Source organism: Dendrobium catenatum, unplaced genomic scaffold (genome assembly GCF_001605985.2).
Source record: "Dendrobium catenatum unplaced genomic scaffold, ASM160598v2 fragScaff_scaffold_1220, whole genome shotgun sequence".
Lineage (NCBI taxonomy): Eukaryota > Viridiplantae > Streptophyta > Magnoliopsida > Asparagales > Orchidaceae > Dendrobium > Dendrobium catenatum.
In genome coordinates this window covers 5,531,800-5,556,446 of record NW_021319682.1, presented here as the reverse complement: position 1 = coordinate 5,556,446, position 24,647 = coordinate 5,531,800, and the positions used below count along the sequence as shown (strand labels likewise).

Here is a 24,647-nt window from a genome sequence, read left to right as displayed (position 1 = left end):
ACCACAAATTGGAAGTTATGTACTCAGTCTATTACAAAAGTATTAAACCCTAAAGCCTGAGCTATGCCCAATTGTCATGATACAAAATTACAACAGCAGCTTTCCAGAAAAAAAATGTTTTGAAATTGAACTGAATTCATGGTTCATCTATTGCTACCATAAAACCAGAGAATTTCCATTTGTTAACAAATCAGATAATAATTTTCAAGCATCGCACAAAAGGAGGCTAGAAATGTTACATATTAACAGCCTCCACTAAAAACTATGGAAACATAAACAAACTCATGACTAATGCTATGAACAATTCCTAGTAGCTCCATTTATCCTAGTTGTCTGGTTACTTGGCCACATTGCTTATCATAGCCATCACAAGAACAATCAATCCCTCTCAAGCTTTGCTCGAACAAATATGCTCTTGAACTCCCAGCTTTTTCATGCCTGATGAGAATCTGTCTATTTGTCCTTCACCTTCTGCTGCTTTCAGGGGAAGGACTGGTCACAATCCGCTGAAGAGAAGAAATTTCTTCAATCACAGGTTCGCAGTATATTAATAATTTAATATAAGGCATCTATCTAGTTTGAGATCAATTGAATATGTAAATTACATGATAGACATTTTATATGTTGTTTAGATTCGCAAGAAGCCAAAATACAAAATGATTACTGTATTTTGTTCATTTTTTAATGAGTAACTATTCATATTGAATATGTAACTATATAGTCTTTGCTTATAAAAGGAAAATAAATTGAAACAACAAAGAAAAGATTACAAAGTAGACTATAAAAAAGAAATGATCTATATCAGTATTCCATCACCTTGAGAAAAGAGGTTTCTGACATAATTTATTTTACACAGAAAAATATTGTCTTGACTGAAGCCAAGGAGACATCAGGTAGAATAAATTCAAAGGTACGGCTATTCATATTTACCACTTTCTCCGTCAGATGCATCAGCAAGCCTAGCGATTGCATCAATGAGTGATTGTTCATGCTCCTGCACAGAACACTCTCAGTGTTTAGAACAAATCATGCATGACCCAACTCTGCATATTTTAGTTCTTACCTTGAGCACTTTCTTTGCCTTCTCAACTTCTACTGGATCTGAGTGACTAGCACTGAAAATTCTCTCCACCTACAATGCAATAGGTAGAAAATTTGGACTAAATTAAAAAAAAAAAAAAAAACATTTGTAACTATATGTGAAGTGATCAGAGAATCATTAGTACCTCTTTTAGTAGGCTATCGGTGTTTAGTATCTCAATGTCACCAGAAACCCTTTTCCCAATTCCATTTTGTGATATTCTTAGATCTTTCTTAGACTGATGCTTCAAAGGTCCTCTTCCCCTACCTAAACCGGATCGAATGACATTGTTACGAACTGGAGCCTTCTTGACCCCTCGACCAGCTCCCCCGCGAACTCCTCGATTTTGGAAACCAGGATCCTCACCTTCCCATCTGATATCCTCAGGAGAAATCTGCACTTGATGAAAGGATGAATATCCCATTGGTATATATACTGAGTTGAACGATTACAGAACGGTAGGCTGATTTAGGCCACAAATAAAGGTTATTTTAAGTGCAACACATAAAATGATTTGTGAATAATAGGCAGGTTAACCTGCCAAAAACTCTTAAAACAGGAACAAATGAAAGAATGAAGATTTCTAAGGCCAACTCAAAATAGTTGGATTGTGACAAATGATGATCACGATTAATATTATATGATAATTACGCACAAATTTAACATCAAATTAGCAAAAATAATAAGTTTAAAGTTTTTAAGCAGCTTGCTGCTTTTGTAGACTCCTATCCTTTACTCATAAAAGGGAAGGGGGGAAAATGCTAATTTTAAACAAGATAAATATTTAAAATATCTCCACCAACAAAATGCATAATCCAGTCACACTTTGACTTGAAGTCCAAAGGCATGAGAAATCTAATATGCATGGACCAGCATTATCCGTATATCCTTAATTGTTGTTGTTTTATCAAAATTTTAAGATCACAAAGGTAACCAAGCCCATCCATATTCAAACTTAGGCTTCGTTTGGTATGACTTTCTTGCTGCTTCTTAAAGTAGTTTTCTAGTATAAAAATTAAATTTTTGTATTAAAAAGCTGCTTTAAGAAGCAGTAAAAAAGCCATCTAAATGAAGCCTTAGTTACTCCCAAGTCAGTTATCAAAAGCTATAACTTTCATGTCCAACCATTTCGCATTTAGGAATAAACTATTTCTAAATAAACTGTTACATAATCCTTTACCAAATTAGGCTTTATTTGACTCAGCAGCAGATGCAAGAAAAGCTGGTTCAAAAGTCATTGTAGAGAAATTAGTCTTTAAAATCTAATGTAATGAAGCTAAAGTTAATAATGTTGTTTGAATAAATTACTGTTTGTGTGCTTTCTGAAAATAAAAAATAATTTATTATATGTTTGGCTAAATTATTAGCTACTACTTTCTAAGCATAAAGGGCTAAAAACCCATATACTTAAAAAGTTAATTAAGATAATTTGAAGTACTAAAAAATTTTCAGTTAGGCATTTCTTTCAATCTCTATATTTTAATAATATGATTTTCAGCCCACATATTGTAGAATGTTGAATTAATTTATTTTTTTGTTTACTGAAATTTAACCCAATAATTTAAAATAAAATGTATGCCTTGAATGGTAAGTTGATAAATCAACTCATATTTATATTACACTTTGTAATTAACTTTAATCAGCATGAATTACACAAGGCTTTGGGACTATGCAAGGCTTAATTATACTTGCAAAATGGTTGATAAGAATGAAATCTGAAGAAAGTATATATTATTTTGTATGTATCTTAAGACGTATTATTAGAATTGTTTCTATTCTGTAACTTGAAACATAAGCATTTACATAAACAAAGACTTAGGCTTCGTTTGGGACGGCTTGTTTGGGACGGCTTTTTTACTGCTTCGTGAAGCAACTTTTTAGCATAACAATTAAAATTTTTGTATTAGAAAGCTGCTTCAAGAAGCAGAAAAAAAGCCGTCCCAAACGAAGCCTTAGAATTCGTTTAAGACGGCTTTCTTACTGCTTCTTAAAGCAGCTTTCTAATACAAAAAATGTACTAAAAACTACTTTAAGAGTAATCGTCCCAAGCAAAACCTTAGTTGTTTAATCATGGCTCCTACCCCACCCTCACCAATCCCTTTGCTACTATCTAATGCCTAAGCTACATCAATTGATTCCATAACAATAATTTCCCTTTGAACTTTCAAAAGTAACCTCAAGATACGCCCCCAACTGAGCTCATTTTAGTTACTCTATTTAGTTTAGCTAAGATCTTTTAATGTAGCCCTAATTACTCTTTACGTTAACCACCATGTAAATTTTAGCCCTTAACTATATCTTATAGGTGGCTGCTGGTAGAAGTATCTATTCCCACTACTGGCTTGTAGTGAGATATCATGATATTTTTATCCAAAAAGGTTTTTTCTTAAATAGTAAAGTTACCCTTAAACTTTTCGCCTCGTTCAATTCTCATAGATAATAAAGTATCTATTCTTGCTTTTTTGACAAAAAAGATAAAAAGAGAGCCATTCTTTGCTGAATGATGCAGAATCCGAGGTTATTTGTCTTAAGGGGAAGGGTGAAATATTGGCGCTTGAAGTAGAAAGGCATAAAGCAGATCACAAAGAATCGGATCACCAACATATTTAGCTAAGTTAGAAGTGCTAGATGTAGAAAAGGCAGTTACAGTTCTGAAGCCCGAGATCCAGAAAGTGGAAGAAGTGAAGGAACAGACGTGAACAATGAGAAGCTACGCAGTTCTAATACGGAGAGTCTCATAGACAAAAAGCTGGAATTAAAACTTGGAATTACTAGAGATGATTCTGAGAAATCCAAAATAGCTATGTAAGCTTAGCTCCGCGTTGTATGAAGCCGTCATGGGAACCAGGTACATGCAAGTAAGGCTTTTGATAAAACAAGCAAAGGTTAACAGTGCAGCAGGAGAGCTCAACAAATTACAATTAGCCTTAAGAACACCCCGGAAACAGACGAGGACATGCTCAATGAAACCAAATACAACATTGAAAGTTTTTGTCTACATAAGCTGATTATGGAATCAGCTTTGCCGATGTCATCCCTATTTCCATTCCTGTACTTTATGACGAGTGATTTGCACGTAGCCAAAGGACTGAAAGATCTTGGTTTTTTATGCTGGTTTTGTGGGTTCATCATTTAAGTTTTGATTCAAAAAATATAACAATTTCAGTGAATTCTATCAACAAGATTGAACAAGTGCAACATGATTCTTTCATTTTGATAGGAAGTGATGAAGATAATGATCGCAGACACAATCATGATCATGATTATCTGAATAATGAAGAAGATCAAAGGAGACATCATTGCAGAGTAGCTTCCTTCTCCTGTTGAGGAAGAAATCAGCAACGAATGCAATTCAGGAACAACGTTTGCAGAAAATGAATCAACTGGAAAACTAGAAACATAAATATATTTAAATGGGAATGCAATTTTTTTATGGAAATTGGAAAATCAAGTGATGCTACATGGCGACTGCTACTTCTTCGCAAATAGAATTCATTTAAGATTTCAGATGATGAGCTTTCTTCTGTAAAGAATGGTTGAGCGGGGTTAGAAAGCTTTGGAGAAGTTTACTTGGTTAAAGATGTACCTGAATCAGAACTAAAAGCTGAGGCTTTTGATAGAGAAAAGGGGGAGAGACGATTGAAGATGACAGATCAAATTATGATTTGACTAATTCTACAAAAGTTTCAGAAGAAACAGAGCCGAAAATCAAGGAATAAGATGCTTGGAAAGAATCAAAAGTAGGGAAAAAAAACAGAAGCATCTAAATCTCTAAATTTCTGAAGATTTGGAAAAACTTGAAGTGAAGGAAGCAAATATGAAAATTTATTTATAAACTGGCCAATAATGTCATCAATAATTGTGTAATGTGTCTTCCCTCTTCATGATTTGGCATATAATGAGATATTTCCTTTATGGGTGAGGATGGAAATGTATACATCCACTAGCAGCCAACTAAATATATAATTAAGGACTACAATGAGTTCAGTGAGGGGTATATCCTGAGGCTGCATTAGTTCCCTTCCACTTCAAAAGAACTCGACTTGTGTCCAGAAGCATGCGATTCGAATGTCTTACTCCAAGGATAACTGACTAGAAGACAAATTGTGACAAATGTAGAGCAGTTGCTAGGTCAATAAAGAAAACCGACCTTAGCTATTTTCTTGCTTTTTGTTTATGGTCTTTTAACAAGCTCTCCTATTCCAAAAACCTTTAAATGTGCAACTATAAAGGCACTTTGAAACTTTCTTGCAATGTATGACACAAAAGTAACAGCAACTGATTAGAAAACAGTAATTACAACACTGAACATTCTTCACCTGGGAAACACAGTTCCTTATGATTATAAGTTCAAGCCCTGTTAGCTTTTGCCATAAAGAGGGGCTGCATTTAACAATAAAGCTAACAACGCTGCAGCATGACAAGATATAATGCCCAAAGTTGGATATTTAAATAATTGAATAAATACTCAGTAAATATTCATAATTGAATATTTGATGCATTCTTACCGAGTATTTGCAAAAACGCACCAAATACGAACGGTTCTCTCCGTCCGGTGTCCGCATAGAATAATTTCTCCAATTCTACATTCTTCTAACCTATGAAGCATGGGCATTTCAAAAACCTTATTCGCCCATCTCATACAAGGCAATGGCACGCCTTTGACAAGTTGAAAATCATGTTTGCAACATTTTTTTCCCAAAATTATAGTTGAACGCGAATAAGCAATCAAGACACCCTAACTCAGTAGGGATGCACCCTGAAACGATTGTGACAAACAATGATGGTGAAGTGTCTTTTTTTTTTTTTTCGGGGCTAGCTTAGCAAACTATATTTTTACAAGCGACGGTGAAGGTTCTATGGAAGAGGGCATTGGTCTTAGGAGTGATGGAATGATGCCAAGTGTGTTGGCTCAATTAGTGATACATCAATTTATTATTTTATGTTTTTTATTTGGACATTTTGAAAAGTTATATAACCTTTTTTTTATTATTGTGGCATTTTATGTGGGCAATATAATGTTGAAATTAACAAAATCATGCCTAATAATCAATAGTAGTGTTAACATTGTTGACAATAAACATAATAAAAGCTTAAATATAATTAAAATTAAACCAATTTTTTGTTGATCCTGCTTTTAGCAAAATTTAATTAGGAGCATTATTTAAATATAATTAAGTAAAATAAGTTTAATTTAAAGTTAATTTAGAAAGGAGCAAAAACATAAATCTAATTTACGTTTTTAGTGAAAACCCAAATCTAATTTGCATTTTCATTGAAAACACAAATCATATTTGCATTTTTCAGTAAAAACGCAAAAAAAAAAAACTAAAATTGGAGAGGCTCTACCCACCATGGCTAAAAACAGTTAACATAAATTTTTATAAAAAAAAAGATTAACATACATGCTATATGGAAAGTTTGTATTTTATAGAGGCAGTGAACAAAAGCTCCCAAAACTCAAATGTGCAAATTAATTTTTTAAATTTTAATTTATTTAATCTAATAAGTTCTGTTTTAATAGATTTGATAATTTTATCAGTAACATTTTAACTTTGATTCTACTTTTTAATTATCAATATTAAAAAATATTTAAAATATAACATAATGCAACTTTTAAATTATATATATATATATAATGTGGGTTTAATGATAGAATTATAGCATAATTTTTAGAAATGTTTAAAATTTTTGCAAAATGGAAATTATTAATAATTGTTAGATTGATTTCAAATAAATTTGAAATTATAAATAGAGCCGAAATCAATTTAAATCATAAAAATCAAACCAAAACTGAAAAGCACTATCTTCATCAAAATTAATTGGCATCGGCAATGGTTTGACAACGCCAATTGCCAGACAAAAGTAAAATCTCTCTATATATAATGAAAGTTATAAATATTTAATAAAAATTAATGTTATAAATATTTGATAATTTTTTTACATTTAGTATTATGCCTATTTTCTTCATATTATTTATAAACTACAAAATATATATTAAATATGCAAAAAAAAAATTAAAATTTAATCAAATTTGATATCTATTAACTCGAGTAATTTTCATTATTATAATTTTCAATATTCAGCACCTCCAAGATTTATTAAATTAAATTTTCAATATTCACTAAATAGCCTTAAAATTAACAGTAATGTTAGGTTGCCATTACTAGATTGGCATTAGAAAAAAATAAAATAAAACTATTAGAAGATAAATATGTTAAATTTCTCGAGTATAACATTAAACAGTAAAATTAAATTAAACCATTTGACTAAAATTTGAACAAATCGAAAAGAAATTAAAAATATTACTGGTACAAATTTTGTATATAACATATATGTTAATTAATCCTTTTTAATAAAAATTCCTATACATATTAACTTGCTATTTTCAGGCAGAGCCTCTTCAATTTTCAGTTTTTTTTTTTTTACTGAGAATTTGCATTATAAGTGAAAAAGCATATTAGATTTGTATTTTTGCTCCTTTTTAAATTAAGTTTCTTTTACTTAATTATATATAAATGATGCTCCTAATTAAAATGTTTCCCCTGCTTTTTATGTAATACATGTTGTGTCCTATTATGATTATACTGTGTCCTCACTCCCAAGTCTAATATCGGTGTAGCTTGTGACAGACTATATTCACCTTCAACATATTTTCCAGTTGTTCTAATTGAAAAATTGAAATACCTAATCCTCCACATCATCTTCTCAGATCTAAACCTTCTCAACATTATTTATCATATTAGATTGCCTAAAAAGAGAAACATATGTAATTTTCAAGCATGGGCAGCTTCCAAATACATCCCACTAGCTTCTACGCTTACATTGGACAAACTATGCTTCCATGGAATTCTAACCAGATCTTTGAAACTTTTTATTGAATCTCATATTCACTACTATGCCTCATGCAAACTTAAATTCGAAGTTGCAAAGTTAAAAGGCTTATACGTACCATGAGCCATGGTGTAGTTAAGTACCCAAGTTAATGGATGCCCACGCTCAAAAACAAGAAAAACTTTCAAAGTAAAGGTAAAATAGAACACGACATTGGGACCTATAGAAAAAAATAAGTAGCCTAAACTTGTTTTTCAAAACATAGTAAGTAAAACATAAAATGATTTAATCATAACCAACTACTCAACGATTAAACACAATCACATTCAGAAGCTAGTTAGCAAAAGAAATTGATAGAAAATGATAAAGTAGTGAGGTAGGAAAAATAGAAAATCAAGAACAGGACTTCTGCAAATGTGAAACCAATTTTTATTTTCTTCTAAGTCCCTGCCAAAGCTTAATATGATATAATAATCATCATTAGCTTTAACTTGATTAGTTAAAAACCTTCAATTACTTAAAAACCTTAAATGATGTATTGCTAACCATAAAATCTTATCAATCCCATGAATAAGAAAAAATAAGGATTAATGTTAGATTGACAACTAATCATAAAACTAATACAAAATTAAAATGAAAGAAATGAATCCAAATTTGAAGAGTAACTCACCATGATTTAACCTGAACGTGATAAGAAATAGGCAAACATTTGCTAACATATCACCTCTCACACAGCTTAACATAGTTGCATTAAAAAATAAGCCGTGGTTGCCTAAGAAGTTACTTGCAAGTGGGCGCCACAATTTAATACAATTGTTGCAAAAAAATGGGCAAAATTATGACTAGAAAAATCAATATAGCTTACTTATAAGAACTAAAGGGAAAGGAAACAAAAAAAGTGCATAGATAATAAGTTACATATCAGTGGAAATGAGGTATTTTTGAAATGCTAATAATGAAAATGAGGTATTTTTAAAGGGCTAATAATGGAAATGAGGTAGGATATTATAGTGGATATGGAGTTGAAAACAAAATTATTAGAAAGAATTAGGTTAATGATAAAGTGATTGCTACTAAATTAAATATCAAAAAGAATATCATAAATGTGTTAGGTGTTCATATTTTCAAGTTGGATGAAATCATAATTTGAACATCCATTTTGTAAGATGGATACATGTATACTTCGAGAAAAGAGGATAATTGTTAGAGTGACTTGCGAGCATGCAAGTTCTAAAAGGATAGGATATAAGAGAATCTAATCTGAAGAGAGATTAAGAGATGGAAATATGAAAAGGTAAACTATATTATACTTCAAAATTGCATCTGATCTTGCAATAGTTAACATAAATTATAAAATAAAAAATAAACTTGTTTTCAATTACAAGACAATAAAATATTTTTTAATACTATAAGGTGATTTTGAGAGATAGTTTGACCATACAACATAGAGTAGTGATTATAGATGTATATCAAACGAGTCAGGAGTATTCAAAAAATGATAAAAAATATATTAAATGGGATAGAATAAGATGATGAAACTTCAAGAGGGAGGGTGTATATGTTGTTAAACACTTGACATTGTTGCAAGAAAATCAGGAGGGTCTGAAAATAGATCTTATACAAGAAGACAAATCGATGGAGTGCGAAGGTACAAAAAATTGTTAAAAAAAATTATCCTTTTAAGTTGTGAAAAAGTGATAGTGATACTTATAATGATTATATAGAAACTACATTTTTTGCAAAGAGGATGATAAGTAAACAGGAAGTTACATTTTTAATGATTTAGATAATAGGCTAGTTACACACCTATAAAACGGGCAACTAAAATTGATGTGGAAAGATTAGGAGGTAAAAGGCATAGACCTACAGTATCATGGATAGAAACTGTGCAAGAAAATTTTCACAAAATAGATTTAACACCTCATGCAATATCGAACAACAATAATTAAAGAATGGGTTCAAAAAGCTAATCCCAAATAGTAGGATACAAGAAATGATGATGATGGTAATATTGATAAATGTGGGCTTCGAAAATTCACACCCCAACCTCTCCACACCTTTTTTTTTGTTGACAATAAGAGTTTTAACGAGTTTAAATTCCAGAGAAAATTTTTACAAGGCAGATTAGGTTTTAGATAAGAAACTACGCACATATTTCACCCTCATTTTGCGAGGACTTTATGATCTGGGGTCTGGAATTTTCCATAGGGCGAGCCCCTATGATTAATTATCCCTCCCGATAACGAGCGAGCACTTTCGATTAAGGTTAATTGTTAGATAGGCACTGAGTACTCAGCATATAATAGCAGCAATTTTATGGTTTAAAAATTGAATTCGAAGGTTTTTAAGATCTGAAATTTATCATCATACACTTAAAATGAGCAATGGGGGAATGATGATGGGCCTAATCAAGATCCCATGGTTCCGTCATCCCAGACTAGCATGGTATCAAATCTAATTATTAAAGGAGTTAATCGACCCAACCTGACCGAAGGAACATTGTCGACAATTATGGGTTGCATCGTCTAACGATACCTTCTAGATTTAGGGTTAATATTTATCTAAGGGAACATATTTGAGTCCACCTTAGCTAACAAAGGGCTTTATGCCTATCGATTATACCATATTGATTCATTACTCAAAGATTTAAAATCATTAGAAAACATGCGAGCTCTAGCTGTGACCATAATTTCGTGGTACAATTTGGCAGCAAAACCATTTGGTCAAAGAGCCCCAGTCCTAATCGTTAAACTGTGAAGCAATGTGGCAGCGAAGCCATCGGCTACAGAACCCGTGTCATGTCCTAATTGGCAAGAGATTGTTTGAAAATGAATTCTAGTAATATTCTAGATTGGATATTCTCTATTTGTAAGCTGAAGTGATTTCTAGATTTATTCACCTCTACAAATTGTTGGAGACGGTGGATAAATTTTATTTTAAGTATATAAGTGATTAATTTCATCTTGAATATTTTAAGTTTTAACGATTTTTGAGTTTTGAACTTTTATTAAAATCAGGGTCCCTTGATGATTAATTTTGATATTTGGGGGCATTTAAAATGTAAAGATCCCTCCGGTTCACATTGACTTTTAACATGGTCATCATCAAGGTTTGTTGGTAATTCCATTTCATTAGTCGAACCTTGTCGACTATGTTTACTTGCCAATAGTGGATCGGGTTTGACAACTGATTTTTAAGCTTATCGTATAGATATTGGAACCGAGAGTATGTACTTAATATGTGAATTTCCTTTATAAGAGACCTTGAAGGCGGAACGTATAAAATTAAATAACTCGGTTAATTCAATGAGAGTCGGCTCTGAGAGTTTATATTTTTAATAATGAACCTTTCTTAAAAGAGGCCTTGAAAGCCTAAGGTGAAGGTATAAAATCAAATACTCTGTTTAATGCAACGAGCGTCAGTCCGAAGGATTTGTGTTTTACTGAGTGAATCTTTCTTATAAGAGACTTTTCAGAACTAATATGAACATATTAAATCAAATACTCCAGTAGATGCTATGATCATGTATTTGTTCAGGGGTTCAAGTCGTGTTAACTCCAATCCATTCAAGGAGGAAGATCAAACTCAAAACTTAGGTTCAATTTTGACTCACGCAATATTCTCGGACCTCAAGTTTAAAAATTTAGCATAGCGCTCAGAGCACAAGCGAGACATTTAAATTTCATTTTAAGTGATATATGTGCATGATAATGCATTTGCATAATATGTTTAAGTTTGCACACTTTTAAAGTGATGGATTTAAAACACATTTATTATTTTTCAGCCCGCGAAACATCCTAGTATTGCACTCGTCAGGGCCCATATACATGTTCATTAGCATTTGCATGCTTTTTAAAATTCATTTATTATTTTTCAGTCTGCACAGCATTCTCAAATGTCATGCTTTTATATTTGTAGTGTTCTTCGAAGCCCATGTGGACATTCATTTGCATTTGCATTCTTTTGAAAATTTATTTAATAATTTCTAGTCCGCAAATGATTCTCAGACATGACACATATATTTGTAGCCTATGTGAATAGTATAAATTTCATTTCTAAATAATGTATGAATTTCAATAGTCTTAGAATATACTTATCATTTCTATAGCCCACACATCATTCTCAAACATCACACTTGTATTCATAACGCTCGTTGGAGCCCATGCAAGACACGTGCTTTTCAAGTACATTTTTTGCATAATATATTTATGGGGATGATTGATACATTTTAAATGATTGCATGATACACACAATCATATGTAGTTTGCATAATACATTTGGGTGATAACTTAATGTATTTGCACGACATGTAATGTGTTTGCATGTCAATGTAATGCACTACTACGGCGTATAATGCATGTATATGTTGAATGATGTTCATTTATATAATACATTTTGCACATTGCGCGGCATATATATGTGATGCAATGGATGTATATGACATATATGCATGTTCGCATACACATTCGTGTATGTATTTGCATGCTTGCATATTCATTTGCATGTTTTATGCATACTTGTGTATTTGCATATGCATTTGCGCATTACTTAACGTGCTTGCATGACATTTTGTATGTTACGTGGTGCATGCAGGATGTGTTTGCATATTGTATTTTGTACATACACAATACATTTGCATATTATTCGGTGTATGCATGATATATTTGTGTAATATTGACATGCATGCATGACTCATTTGTATGTTGCAAAGTACACACGTGCAATGCATTTACACATGCGGTGCACTTGCATGAACACTTGCAGAAATCTCGATAGACTTGCACGAAGCACTAGCGAATTTATAAGATTGTTGATGCATTTGTAAGATGTATTTGCATGATCAACGATACGCATATACACGCTACTTAGTATTCTCATATAGTGCACTTTTATGTCGCGAGTATATTTGCACTATATGATCAAATAACGTGTGAAAGATGTTTATTTTATTGATTTGACATGTTTCACATACCTTAATGAGAGAGTCATACAACTCGTGACACACAACGGTGTATGTGCAAGCATTCACAGGGTGTACAAGGCATTCATGCCAATATGAATCCCCTTGTTTTTTGCCGTTGACATGTACGTTACCTAGGGCACTTGCACACCCATGACTTGCAATATGATTAACGACATATTTTCATTAAGGATCGTTTAATTAAGGTGATTATCGAAGATATATGGGAGGAATTTTGTGGCAGCCGTTAATATGAATGCACCGTCGTAGGAACTTAAATAATTTTATATTTTTTAGTTAATTATTTCCCGTTAACCTTCATATTTGACCCTTAACACATTTTTTGCATACATATATTTTGTCTCTGTGTTCTGGATTTGAGCTTGGCGAGCACCTTAGGGGAATTGATTCTAATATTATAAATAGGGAGCTCATTTAACTTAGTTTTTTATCATGCGTTTTAACTTGCAAAGAGGGGGTGTTACTAAGGAATTTTAGTGTGCACGAGTTTGTAGCTAGCGGGGGGGGGTTGAATTTTAGTTCGTATTTGTTCTAGTGTTAGTCGAGCAATCAATTCTTCTACAAGTTCACTGTAAGTTTGATTTTAATTCATTTTTTTTTCTATTTTCAGTATTTGCAACTTATGGTTTCATGCATTTTCATTTTGTTTGTCAATTTAATTTTACATTTTACTTCCCCAAAATTTAGTCTAAGTTCTTTATTTTTGTCCAAATTTTAACAGCACCCCAATGTCGTGCTCATGTAGGGGGTCGCATCGGACTGTGCTAGGCCTGCCCACCACGCCAAAAAAGATGTCTACCGAGAAGGTAGTCACAGGTACTTAGGATTTTACATACACATCAGTGTTTCCCTGCCTACCAAGAAAAGTAATCACGAGTACTTAATTTCACATGCATAACAATTCACAAAATAAAACCAAGGTTTAAAATTGCGCAATTAGGTATTTAGATGTTTTTTGTTCGTGAGGCGAGGCATAAGGCTCAAAATCAAAAAATTGTTTAAAGTGAAAATAAAGGTCGAAAATAATTTTTTATATAATACCTAAATAATTTGTTAAATGATGACATATTAACTTTCTATTGAATTATAAATTAATAAATTGACATACATATGAAACAAAAATTGCACAAGGTATAACGTGACAAATGATAAATTATGTGAAATAGAATTGAAATCCAAATATTATAAGACCAAAACAATATTAAATATACAAATTGCATAAAAGTATCATATCACATCAAGTTCAACTCCAAATTTCTTCTTTCTCAATTCCCAACTCATTTACATTTAATTCTTAATGAAAGGTGAAATAATTCGCAACTCAAAAATCATTTGAACTGTCATCACTGAGATGGTCATTATTTGAGTTGTCGCCATAGCAAATTGGTCTATCCTTAAAGTGTGCGGCAGCGAATAGGCAGATGGTGAGATGACGCAACGAGGCGACGACGAGACAATGTGGCAAGGTGACGCACAAATTCTCTCTTTTTGGCTTTTTCTCTCTTTTTGTAGAGAGATAAAGTGGGGGAAAGAGTTATTCCTCTCTTTGCAGAGAGAGAACAAGGAGAGTATGAAAGGGTTTTCTCTCTTTCCAAAGAGAGACAACAACAACAACAACAATAAGCCTTTACCCCACTAAATGGGGTCGGCTACATGAATCCTTTTTTTTTTTACATTGTGTTCTGTTAAGAGTCAAATTCTCATATAAATCTAATAAAGAAATGTCATTTCTAATATTTTCTAACCAAGTCTTTTTAAGTCTACCTCTATTTTTCTTAACATAAGTCAAATCTAATACATCTACTTTCCTAACCGGGTAATCGAAAAGCCGTCGTTTTATGTGACCAAACCATCTAAGGAAACTCTCTCTAATGTTATCTTCCACTGGAGCAACTTTAACCTTTTCACGTATATGCTCGTTTCATATCCTGTCTCTAAGAGTAAAGTCACTCATCCACCTGAGCATCCGCATCTCTGCAGCACTTAAATTAATATTATGTTTCTCTTTTAATGGCCAACATTCTGCACCATAAAGCGTTGTAGATCTCACTACCATCTTATAGAATTTTTCCTTAAGTTTGAGAGGGGCTTTTCTATCACACAACAAACTCAATGCATTCCTCCACTTCAACCATCCAACTTAAATTCTACTAATAATATCCTCATCTATTTCACCATTACTCTGAACAATAGACCCAAGACATCTAAAACATGTACTCTTATTAATGACTTGATTGCCCAAAGTCACAATCCCTCTACTAGATCTATTATTACTAAAATTACACTCCATTTATTCAATTTTAGATCTACTCAAACGGAAGCCTTTAGACACCAAGGTTGACATCCTTAATTCAAGTTTACCTTCAACTCCCTCACTAGTCTTATCAACAAGAAGAATATCATCAAAAAAAAGTATACAGCATGGTACAACATCTTGCAAATGTCTAGTGAGAACATCCATGACTAAAGCAAAAAGATATGGGCTTAAGGCTAATACTTGATATAATCCAACTGAAATAAGAAAATATTTGGTCAAACCACCTTGTGTTTGAACACAAATAACAGCTCCTACATACGCATCCTTAATGACTTGAATATAAGCATTATAAACCCCTTATGTAAAACTCTTAAGAATACTTCTCTTGGAACTTTATCATATGCTTTCTCTAAATCAATAAAAATCATAGGTAGATTCTCATTATTCTCTCTATAATTCTCCATCAAACCTCTCAATAAAGGTATAGCTTCCATAGTAGACCTACCTGGCATGAATTCAAATTGATTTTGAGAAACATTAGTGTCACGCCGCAACCTATGCTCCATAACTCTCTCCCATAGTTTTAAAGTATAACACATTAACTTAATTCCTCTATAATTCGCACAATCTTGTGCATCACCTTTATTCTAAAAAAAAAATCCCTCTCCAAGTAGAGAGAGAAAGAGGGTGAAAGTGTTAGGAGGAGAGAGTGAGGTCTAGAGAAAGAAATCATTTTCTCTCTCTAAATCTAAAGAGAGAAAATGGAAGGTACATTAGGGATTTGGTAGAGGGGGTGTAGGAGCTTATGAGGAGTATTATTTGTGAATGGAAAGTGGGGATTTGAGGTGTAGGAAGGGATAAAAAAAATTAAGGTTATATTAGGTTTAGGTTTTGGGGAAGAAGAAGAGAAAGGTGAGGAAGGAGAAGAAGCCAGCAGAAATAGAAGAAGAGGAAGAGAAGAAATAAGAAAAAAGAAGAGAAGATGATGATGATGAAGGAAAAGAGAAAGGAGAGGAAAAGGAGGGGTTTACCCAAGTGGAGCTGGAGGCGGTGACGGCGACAGGAGGCCAGCGATGTCGGGTCGAGCGCACACAAGAGAGGGAGCCAAGAGGAAGAGTGAGGGAGCCAAGAGAGGGATTCATGTGCATGAGTTTGAGTCGTGTTAAGAGTAAGTGGATGAGGGGTTTTATTATGTATTTAAGTTAGGAGGTAATATAGTTTATAATTAATTACATTTAGGATTTTCATTTCTTCTTTTTTTTTGTAAGAAATATAAATTTAACATTTTTTAAATTAATGATAAATATTTATCATGCTTAGATTCGCCCGTCAAATCACTGTCGTTCGTGCACATAAGTGTCGCCTCGATTCGCGCACGTGAAATTTTATTTTTTGTCAATCGATAACTCCAGCCAATATGGGTGTCAATCTTAGTTGTTTTAGTTGCCCTGAATGCCCCGGCATTGTCTATTTCCCTAAATACCCCGGGTCAAACAGGTAAATTTCAGGTTTGCGGGTTAACCCGAATCCGACCCAATATGTCAATCAGGTCAAAAAATTAAACCAGAACTCAACCCATTTGTTAAATGGGTAGATCATAACCCATAATTTTCAGGTTAGGTCATATATTGACACCCCTATAACTAAGTTAAGCATAAACCACACAGATACAAAATAACCTAGTGACTCTAAATAGACCTGTCAATTTCGGGTTACGGGTCGAACCCGACCCGACCCGTAACTGACCTGGATTTATTCGGGTTCACCCGAACCCGACCCGTTTTTGCAAACGGGTCAGTTTTCCAGACCCGAACCCGACCCGTTTTTGCAAACGGGTCAGTTTTCCGGACCCGAACCCGACCCGCTTCGGGTTCGGGTCAACCCAAACCCGAAAATTCCGGGTCGGGTTCGGGTCGGGTCCAATATTGACAGGTCTAACTCTAAATAGCAAACTATAAAATTATATAAGTGCATATGAAAGAATTCCTCATTATTACTTTTCAAGGGAATAAAAGAATGTCAATAAAAGTAAAATCAATATGAATCATATCAGTTAAATATATAAAACATTTCACCTCTTTGAGATTGACCCACTCCCACGTCTCGTTGTTCGTGTTAATATCATATACAAGAACATGAAGTCCCTGAAAATCAGCAAAGAGAATGGGAAGTAATAAACATGAGTCCCATTCAAACACAAATATGACAAAAGTGAAAGTATGATGCCAACACACACCTTCTGTGGATCATAGTCAGTAATAACAGCCTCATAGAAGTTGTTGTCTTCTGGCCACCTAGTCATTACTTTTCGCCCAATCAGGGGATCATATGCTGCAGTTTCAGGCAGCTCATTTGCAGCAATAACATTAGGGACACCCCTATTTGAGAGATGGCCCCTTCCACTCGGACCCATGGGGGGAATCTGCAAAGACTCCTTATCAAAATCAATTGACGAAAAGCATATCCACAAATTTTTCTGAATAGCAGAGTGGCCAAAGTTAAATTCATATGTTGCAATAATTTTGATAGTTGGCATACTGGTTTAGGCTGCTTGCTCTTGGTTCCTGAAGGTCCATGCTTTACAGCTGGTACTGATGGCTGCATGGAAGCACCAACTGGTTGGGAATGCATTGCAGGCGATGGCACATTGAGAGGCAAAGAAGGTATTGACTGAGATGCATTTTTCCTCTTGCGAGACCCCGAAACACTAGGACTAGGCAGTGAATCCGGAACAGGCTGTGCATGATTCATCAAGCCAGGTTGCCTCCCTCCTGCCTGCCTCCACTCCCTTTTACAGACCAACATTTCGTACCAACAATTAGAACAGCTATACAAAAATACAATACACACGCATATGCAGATCAAGAGGAACTTTTGATCATCGGCTTACCTTATTCTCCTTATAAGGTCATCTGCATTAACCATGCTTAATAGTTCTCGGTGCTCTATATCAGATACTTTTAACTCTGTTCTTAGTTCAGTTATTAAAGTTTCCTTCTCCTGTGAAATCAATTTCCCGCAGCAATGTGTTAAAACAGGAATGAAAAAAAAGAAACAATGGTTACTTAGGCTTTGTTTGGGACGGCTTTCTTACTGCTTATTAAAATTTTTAAACTAAAAAGATGCTTTAAGAAGTAGTAAGAAAGCCGTCCCAAACAAAACCTTAGTGACTTTATTCTGATGGCACGAATGTCTACCCAAGTAAGCAAATCTGATTGAGCTTTGAATGCCCGGAGAACAGAACTGTATGCTTCCTGCTCCAACTGATGTATCTGAGTCTCCATATCAATCTGGGCTCTACTGTAGGGAAGGGTAACACCAGTTCTTCCATTCACTGCAATACGCCCTCTTGCACCTCTATTCTGATGTGGTGGTGGAAGATCATCATCAGTCCCTACAAAACAAAGCCAAAAGAACACAATAAAATTGATCAACTATAATCATCATCACAAGCAGCAGCAGCGCTATCAAACCATTTCAAGGCAATCAAAAAACAAACTAAATTACGCAGAGCAATAAAATTTATTTTAGTATTTAATAAGTTGAAAAGTTCAGTGTCGGTGATAATAGGCATGCAGTAAAATTGTAGAAATCAATAGGAAATAAGAATAAACATCTCAAACCCTCAAGGCATTGCATTGTTGAATCCTAAAACTAAGAAGTCAAAACAAGAGTTCAGGAGTTTTTCATTTAATTAATCATACCATGATTTTTTTTATAATAAATAAGAGCTTATTTATAGAAATAGTTACAATAATAAAAAGTTCAAACTATCCCTTAAGTTTATTATAGGATTATTATAAAATAAAAGATAATATGAAAATAATTACTAATTCCAAAGAAAGTAAAAAATTAAAAAAAAAAAAAAACATAAACAAAAAACTTATATATATTTAACATGATCAATCAAATGTCAGATGGAAAATGGCAGATGACATCTATTCCCTCTAAACAAAAAAAAAATTATATTCTGGAGTGTAAATTTGGTGGAATACCTCCAAAAAACTGAAGTTCAAAGGAAGAACAATGCATTCCATAAAAAAAACCTAGATTCTCAAAGGTCGGTAACATCTCCATTTTTTTTGAAACATTTAAAGAAATTATAATTGCTAGTTACTAACATAGACGAGTCTGTGTAATCATCAAAATATGATGAAAGTCCACTCAAGCAAGAGAGCAAGCTCAAATGTTCTGACACATGCTGGCAACCTCAAAGAAAGGGAAGGCCGCTTACATTTATTTTCTCCTTTTTTGTTTCTCGTGTATTTTCTTTTCTTTTCTTTTTTTATTTTCTATATTTCTTTAGGAAAGCAACAAAACCAAGACAAGAGAATCAAAATATGAAAGAGAAAGAATTTATTCTCCTTGAGTTGCATACACATTAGCAAGACATATGGTTGTTGGAGTTCAAACCAACTTTGGGCATAAATGGAAGGAACATGTTGGATGATGTTGGGTTCGGGTCTATTTTGTGCAGGAGGTTAAGCAATAGGTTTACGATTTGAATGGAATCTTAATTTAAATATTAACATTCAGATTTTAAACAATGTGCTAAAAATATTCTAGGTGATTAAGGGAATTTATAGGATGAGGTGGGAGAGTGACAAGCGAAGAAAAAGGGTGGGTGTGGCCGTGTGGGTGTAAGAAATTAGTATTTTTTTACATTTTTTATTGTTTTGATAAGGTAGTGAGGTAAGAAGGGCAAATAGAGAGCAAATATACAAAAATCTAGGATTTATGATTCATCTTTACAAGAAGAGACAAATAAGTGCTAAGGGAGGAGAGAATTCATGGTAATATGGATCCCTGAGTGGTGCTCAAGTCAAGAGAGAGAAAGCTGAGGGGAAAATTTTACAGGAAACAGTTGCATTTAAAGAAGAGAAAGTGAGGGATGACAAATATCAAGAAAAAAATAAATGAAAATAAGCAAGAACTACATGAAATTATTGAATGGAAAAACTAAAAAGATAATCAAAATGAGAGAAAAGCAACATAAAATTCACTCTGATAACAAATTGTTAGACCTGTCCAGCCGGTCCCATAGGGACCGATTCACACGGACAAAGGCGGAGAAATTCGTCTCTCTCGTATGTCGTGTAAACCACAGAAGCCGGCAGAACTTTTTGGGAAAGAATTTTGAGGGATTTGGGAGGGAAATTTGAATGTATGGACTGTTTAGAGATTTCCTTTTGAATTTTTATGCATTAAATAGTTTGTTTTCCTAGAGTTAGGACATTTGGAATTTGGCTAAAATTTTAGATCTCTTAGATTTAGGTTTTCCTTTGGGCTATAGCGGCGCCTAGAGATTTGGGAGAGATCCTCCTCTCGAATAGAGAATCATTTTATCTTGGTATTTTTCGTTTCTATTTCATCAAATTTTCTACTGTTTTCTCGGTTTTGTGTGGATTCTTGTGGAGGATTTTCGTTGTTTACTAAAGATTGATAGGAATTAATTGAGATCTTCAAATGTTCCCTATCACAAATTCATGCTAATATAAGCAAGATTTTAATCAGTTTACAATGTGAATAAACAAATGGAAACATACCAAAACAGTGAATCCTCAAACTATTGATGTTGAATCGTCAAGGCATTGAGAAGTTGAATCCTCAAGGCAAGAAAAACTAGGAAGCCAAAACAAGGGGGTTAAAGGAAATTTTCATTTAATTCATAATATCATGTTATTTACAATGAATATGGGGATATGCCTATAAATGGAGTGAAAAATAGAAGTTGAAACTACCCCTAACCTTACTAGAATATAATCATCATAAAAATAAGGTAATATAATAAAATTTGCTAACTCCAAATAAATATAAATTTCAAAAACATAAACAAAATCATATCTATCTTAGTCATGGATAATAGTATCTATCTTAGTCATTATCAATCAGATAACAGATAGAAAACTACTTCGAGGTTCGAACTCTTGTTCATTGTTTGCCTTACTACCGGCGGGCACATGACCAAAAACTAGTTAGCAAGGCAAAATATGTCCTAGCATATCATATCTTTAGGAAAACATAAACTCCATTACAAATTATATATTTCTATGCATTTTATCTGTCATGTTATAGATTTGGTATAAAAGACTTGATATTGCTTACATTTCAAGTCATAAATCACATGGCTTTAGCTTTTTCCATAATGTTCTAATGCATTTCAAAATCATCTATATGCCTTTTGTTTCTCACTTTTGTGGTTTGTATGCAATGGGCATGCAGCTACTTATGCACACAAACTTAGCACGGCGCATAAGGAAGTATTTAGTATGAATTTCAGCAAGGTGCCATTTCTAAAGATATAAGCATTTTGCTTCACACATTCATGCCATAACGAGAAAGTTTCAAGGTAGTTTAAAAAAAATATCCACAAGCATAAGCTTAAACGAACTTGAACAAAAAAAACTAAATAATGTCAAATATTAGCATTAAGTAGCCATGGCACGGTCTCCAAATCATGCACCTGATATATGAAAAAACTGTCAGTTTAGCAGCTCAAACGAAGATAAATGTTGAATAGTGTCAGCCTAACAGGTACAAAAATGTAAACGCCTCAAGTTTTGTTTTCTAGAGAATAAATTTTTTAGCAAAGGACATTCCAACGGTGTTACACCAAAGAATAGCATAACCAATTAGATAGCAACAGCATTTTAACAGCTAAAATATCTGCTTTAGCTTTTTTAGAGAACATACTTGACATATTCAAAAGGAACTCCCTTGATGTGGTATCTTAAAATAACTTGGACAATTAAATAGTGTCTAGTGTTGGCGGTTAAAAGAACTGGTTTTAGTTTTTAGAGCATAAAATTGTCATATTCAACAAAAAGCCCCTTGTCTGACAACTAAAAAGACCTCAACAAACTAAATACTCTAAACTGTTGATTTAGGTCATAAGTTTAACATACGCAACAAGAAGTTCATTGAAATTTTAAAGTTGGGCTTTATCTATGTAAGACTATGGGCTTGAAAATATCCTGCGTATGGTTCCAACTTCAGCCTTCCCTCTTGCAACTCATCACTGACAGTTAGATCACGAATCTCCCGTGGCAGGATCAACATAAATGCAAAAAAAAGAACAATAATAACAAACTGCAAGCCAATCACAAACATGAAAATTGCTCTCATCACAAATCACCAAAATTAACTCAGCTTTGCCAACTTCTTAAGTTTATTTGTAGAATTTATTAAGGTTTCAGAGTAAGAGTATAAAAAAACGATTTTGCCAGAACACCAGCTCACCTGGTGTGAGAGCAATAAGATGGACTCAGAAAAGCAATCTCGGAGATAATGTCAACCCTGCCAAAGCATAGCAAGGATGACCACAAGCAGCTTTAAGCTTTGCTCCGCAATTAGAATCTCTAGAGAAGCAACATCAAGGTCCTACCTTTCTAACCTAGCATGGGGAAAGCTTGGCGGCTGAACACCTAAAGCCCTAAATATGCCCTAATGTCAGACCCGGAGTGAAAAACGGCTATCTAGCGTGCCGACAACAAAGAGAGTAACTTTCCTTTCATGGACTAACAAGCTTCAAAACCTTAAACCTAATCATCAGGATGCTGGTTGCCTCCCTCTCCGCTGCCAAATATATCAAGGAGATGGTCCCCAATTTATAACACCGGGACAGAAAGGACGTCAAAATTCACCAGAAAACAAAAATGCCAGTTCGGATAAACCCCGAGAAAGAACGAGAAATGACTTCCGTGACTGCAAGAAATGATTAACAAACTCACCGCTGCTGTCAGAAAGACCATACTCCATGGAAAAACACCCAGGCAGCCAAGAATAAGCTGCTAGAGAGAGATTTACATCCGCAGGGTAACAGACTGAAGATACTCTTCTCCTCAGCAAAATTTAGATCTCGCAAGCGGCCGGAGATTCATGCTCCAAAGCAAGTTTTCAACTGATCATTGAGGTTTAGAGCGAATTTTCGCAAACCTTCGGGGAGGAATTTGGGGGCAATTGAGGGACGATGGGCGGTGTAGATAACTGAGTAGGAGAGAAGAGGAGGGAAGGAATACAGTCGTGACCTCTGAAGGACGAGAGGCGAGTAGTGGAAACAGAGAAGCGGACTCAAGCATGTTTGATTAACAATATTTCGGACGCAAATTGAATTCCGTCCCGCAGCCTCCGCATGTTCGGCTGGCAGCTTGTGTATTAGGGCGGCTAATTATCAGATCTACCGCGTATCCATGCGTATATATATATATATATTTATTTTTATTTTTTATTTTTTTGCTCTTTCTATCTTTACATCAATATAAGGTCTATTGGCTTAAAATTAGGATTTATTTAGACAACTTTCATCTTGCTATATTTTTTTATGATCATAATCATAGTTTTATTTTTCTATTATTTTATCACTACTTTCTAAAAATTTTTGAAATTGTTTTTATTTAATTTTCATAAAAATTTTACTTTTTCTATAATAATTTTAAAAAATTGCAGTCATCCCAAATCAGTCTTTATTCTAATTTTCAAAACATTCTTCAATCTTTGAGGTGCTATTTAGTTAGATTACTTTAGCGATATGATGTAAAGTGAAGTTGTTCATTTTAAGCATAAACCAAACACCTATGATTTTGAGTGTAAATCATCTCTTGCCGCTCGCTGCACGCCGGCTATCACCATTTATGACTTTACTCTACATTCATTACTTCTAAACAAACAAAAACAATGATGATGCTCCAGCATTTACTTTATATTTATTCAAACAGCTCTAAAGTATATATTTTACATTGCGTTCTTTTTTTAGCCAACCAAATAGCCCCGAAGTTAAAATAGATGGCTCCAACTTATATCAAGTGGTCGAAACAAATGAAATCTTTGCTTGATCAAGTTTCAACAGCAAGATTTTGGTTCATCAATATTTTTATTGACTTGAAATTATTAAAATAGTTTGGTCAATAGAATTCTGATTATTCAAAATTTTAAATTCATGTTTAATTGACCAGGAGAAGTAAGTGGTTTTTGTGTGTTTCTGAAATATTTCTCCCATTTTTATTGACAAACCACCAATATATTTATCAGATTAAGCGTAAAATATGATGTAATTTTTAGATACTAAGCAATCAATATTTAGTCTAAAAATTTTATAAAATAATTATAAGATCATACAAACTTTATTGTCATCAAATTTGTAATTGAAACTATGTGAATTAATGCAACAAACTTAGGGAAACCAGGTGTAATATCGTAATATGTGTAAAACAGCTCTCCACTATGATGGTGAAATTCTCCCAACAGTTAACAGCTGCCCGTCAAGTGGCTGAGATCATGATTTTTCTTCACATGTTAATAGTTTGTAGCATTATTAATCTATTGTTGCTATAATGGCTTTTATTTATATATTTGTTTGTATGTGTTTGCTATGCGTCAAATTTCTATAATAATAGAGTGAGAGTGTATTATTTTAGTATTTGTTGAGGGCTAGAGTATACGCGGCGATAGAGTTAGTAAATTTTCGTCTGAGTGTTGCACGAATATCCAGCACACAA

At 33.5% G+C, this 24,647-nt stretch overlaps 1 protein-coding gene and 1 long non-coding RNA gene across 2 annotated transcripts; one reads left to right on the top strand and one right to left on the bottom strand.

The window, feature by feature from the left end:
* Window positions 1–125: 125 nt before the first annotated feature.
* Window positions 126–23,315, bottom strand: LOC110101232 (protein EMSY-LIKE 3). The gene is made up of 10 exons (XM_020829033.2): window positions 22,884–23,315; window positions 18,351–18,547; window positions 18,044–18,153; window positions 17,692–17,941; window positions 17,390–17,575; window positions 17,229–17,297; window positions 1,227–1,475; window positions 1,064–1,132; window positions 931–994; window positions 126–506 (listed from the first exon to the last, which is right to left on the bottom strand). Exons 1-10 carry the CDS (start codon window positions 22,909–22,911, stop codon window positions 481–483), a joined length of 1,248 nt encoding a protein of 415 aa, XP_020684692.1. The 5' UTR covers window positions 22,912–23,315; the 3' UTR covers window positions 126–480.
* On the top strand, window positions 415–6,070 carry LOC114580721. Its single transcript, XR_003702279.1, has 2 exons — window positions 415–535; window positions 3,591–6,070. It is a non-coding gene; the product is annotated as an uncharacterized LOC114580721 (long non-coding RNA).
* Window positions 23,316–24,647: the final 1,332 nt, after the last annotated feature.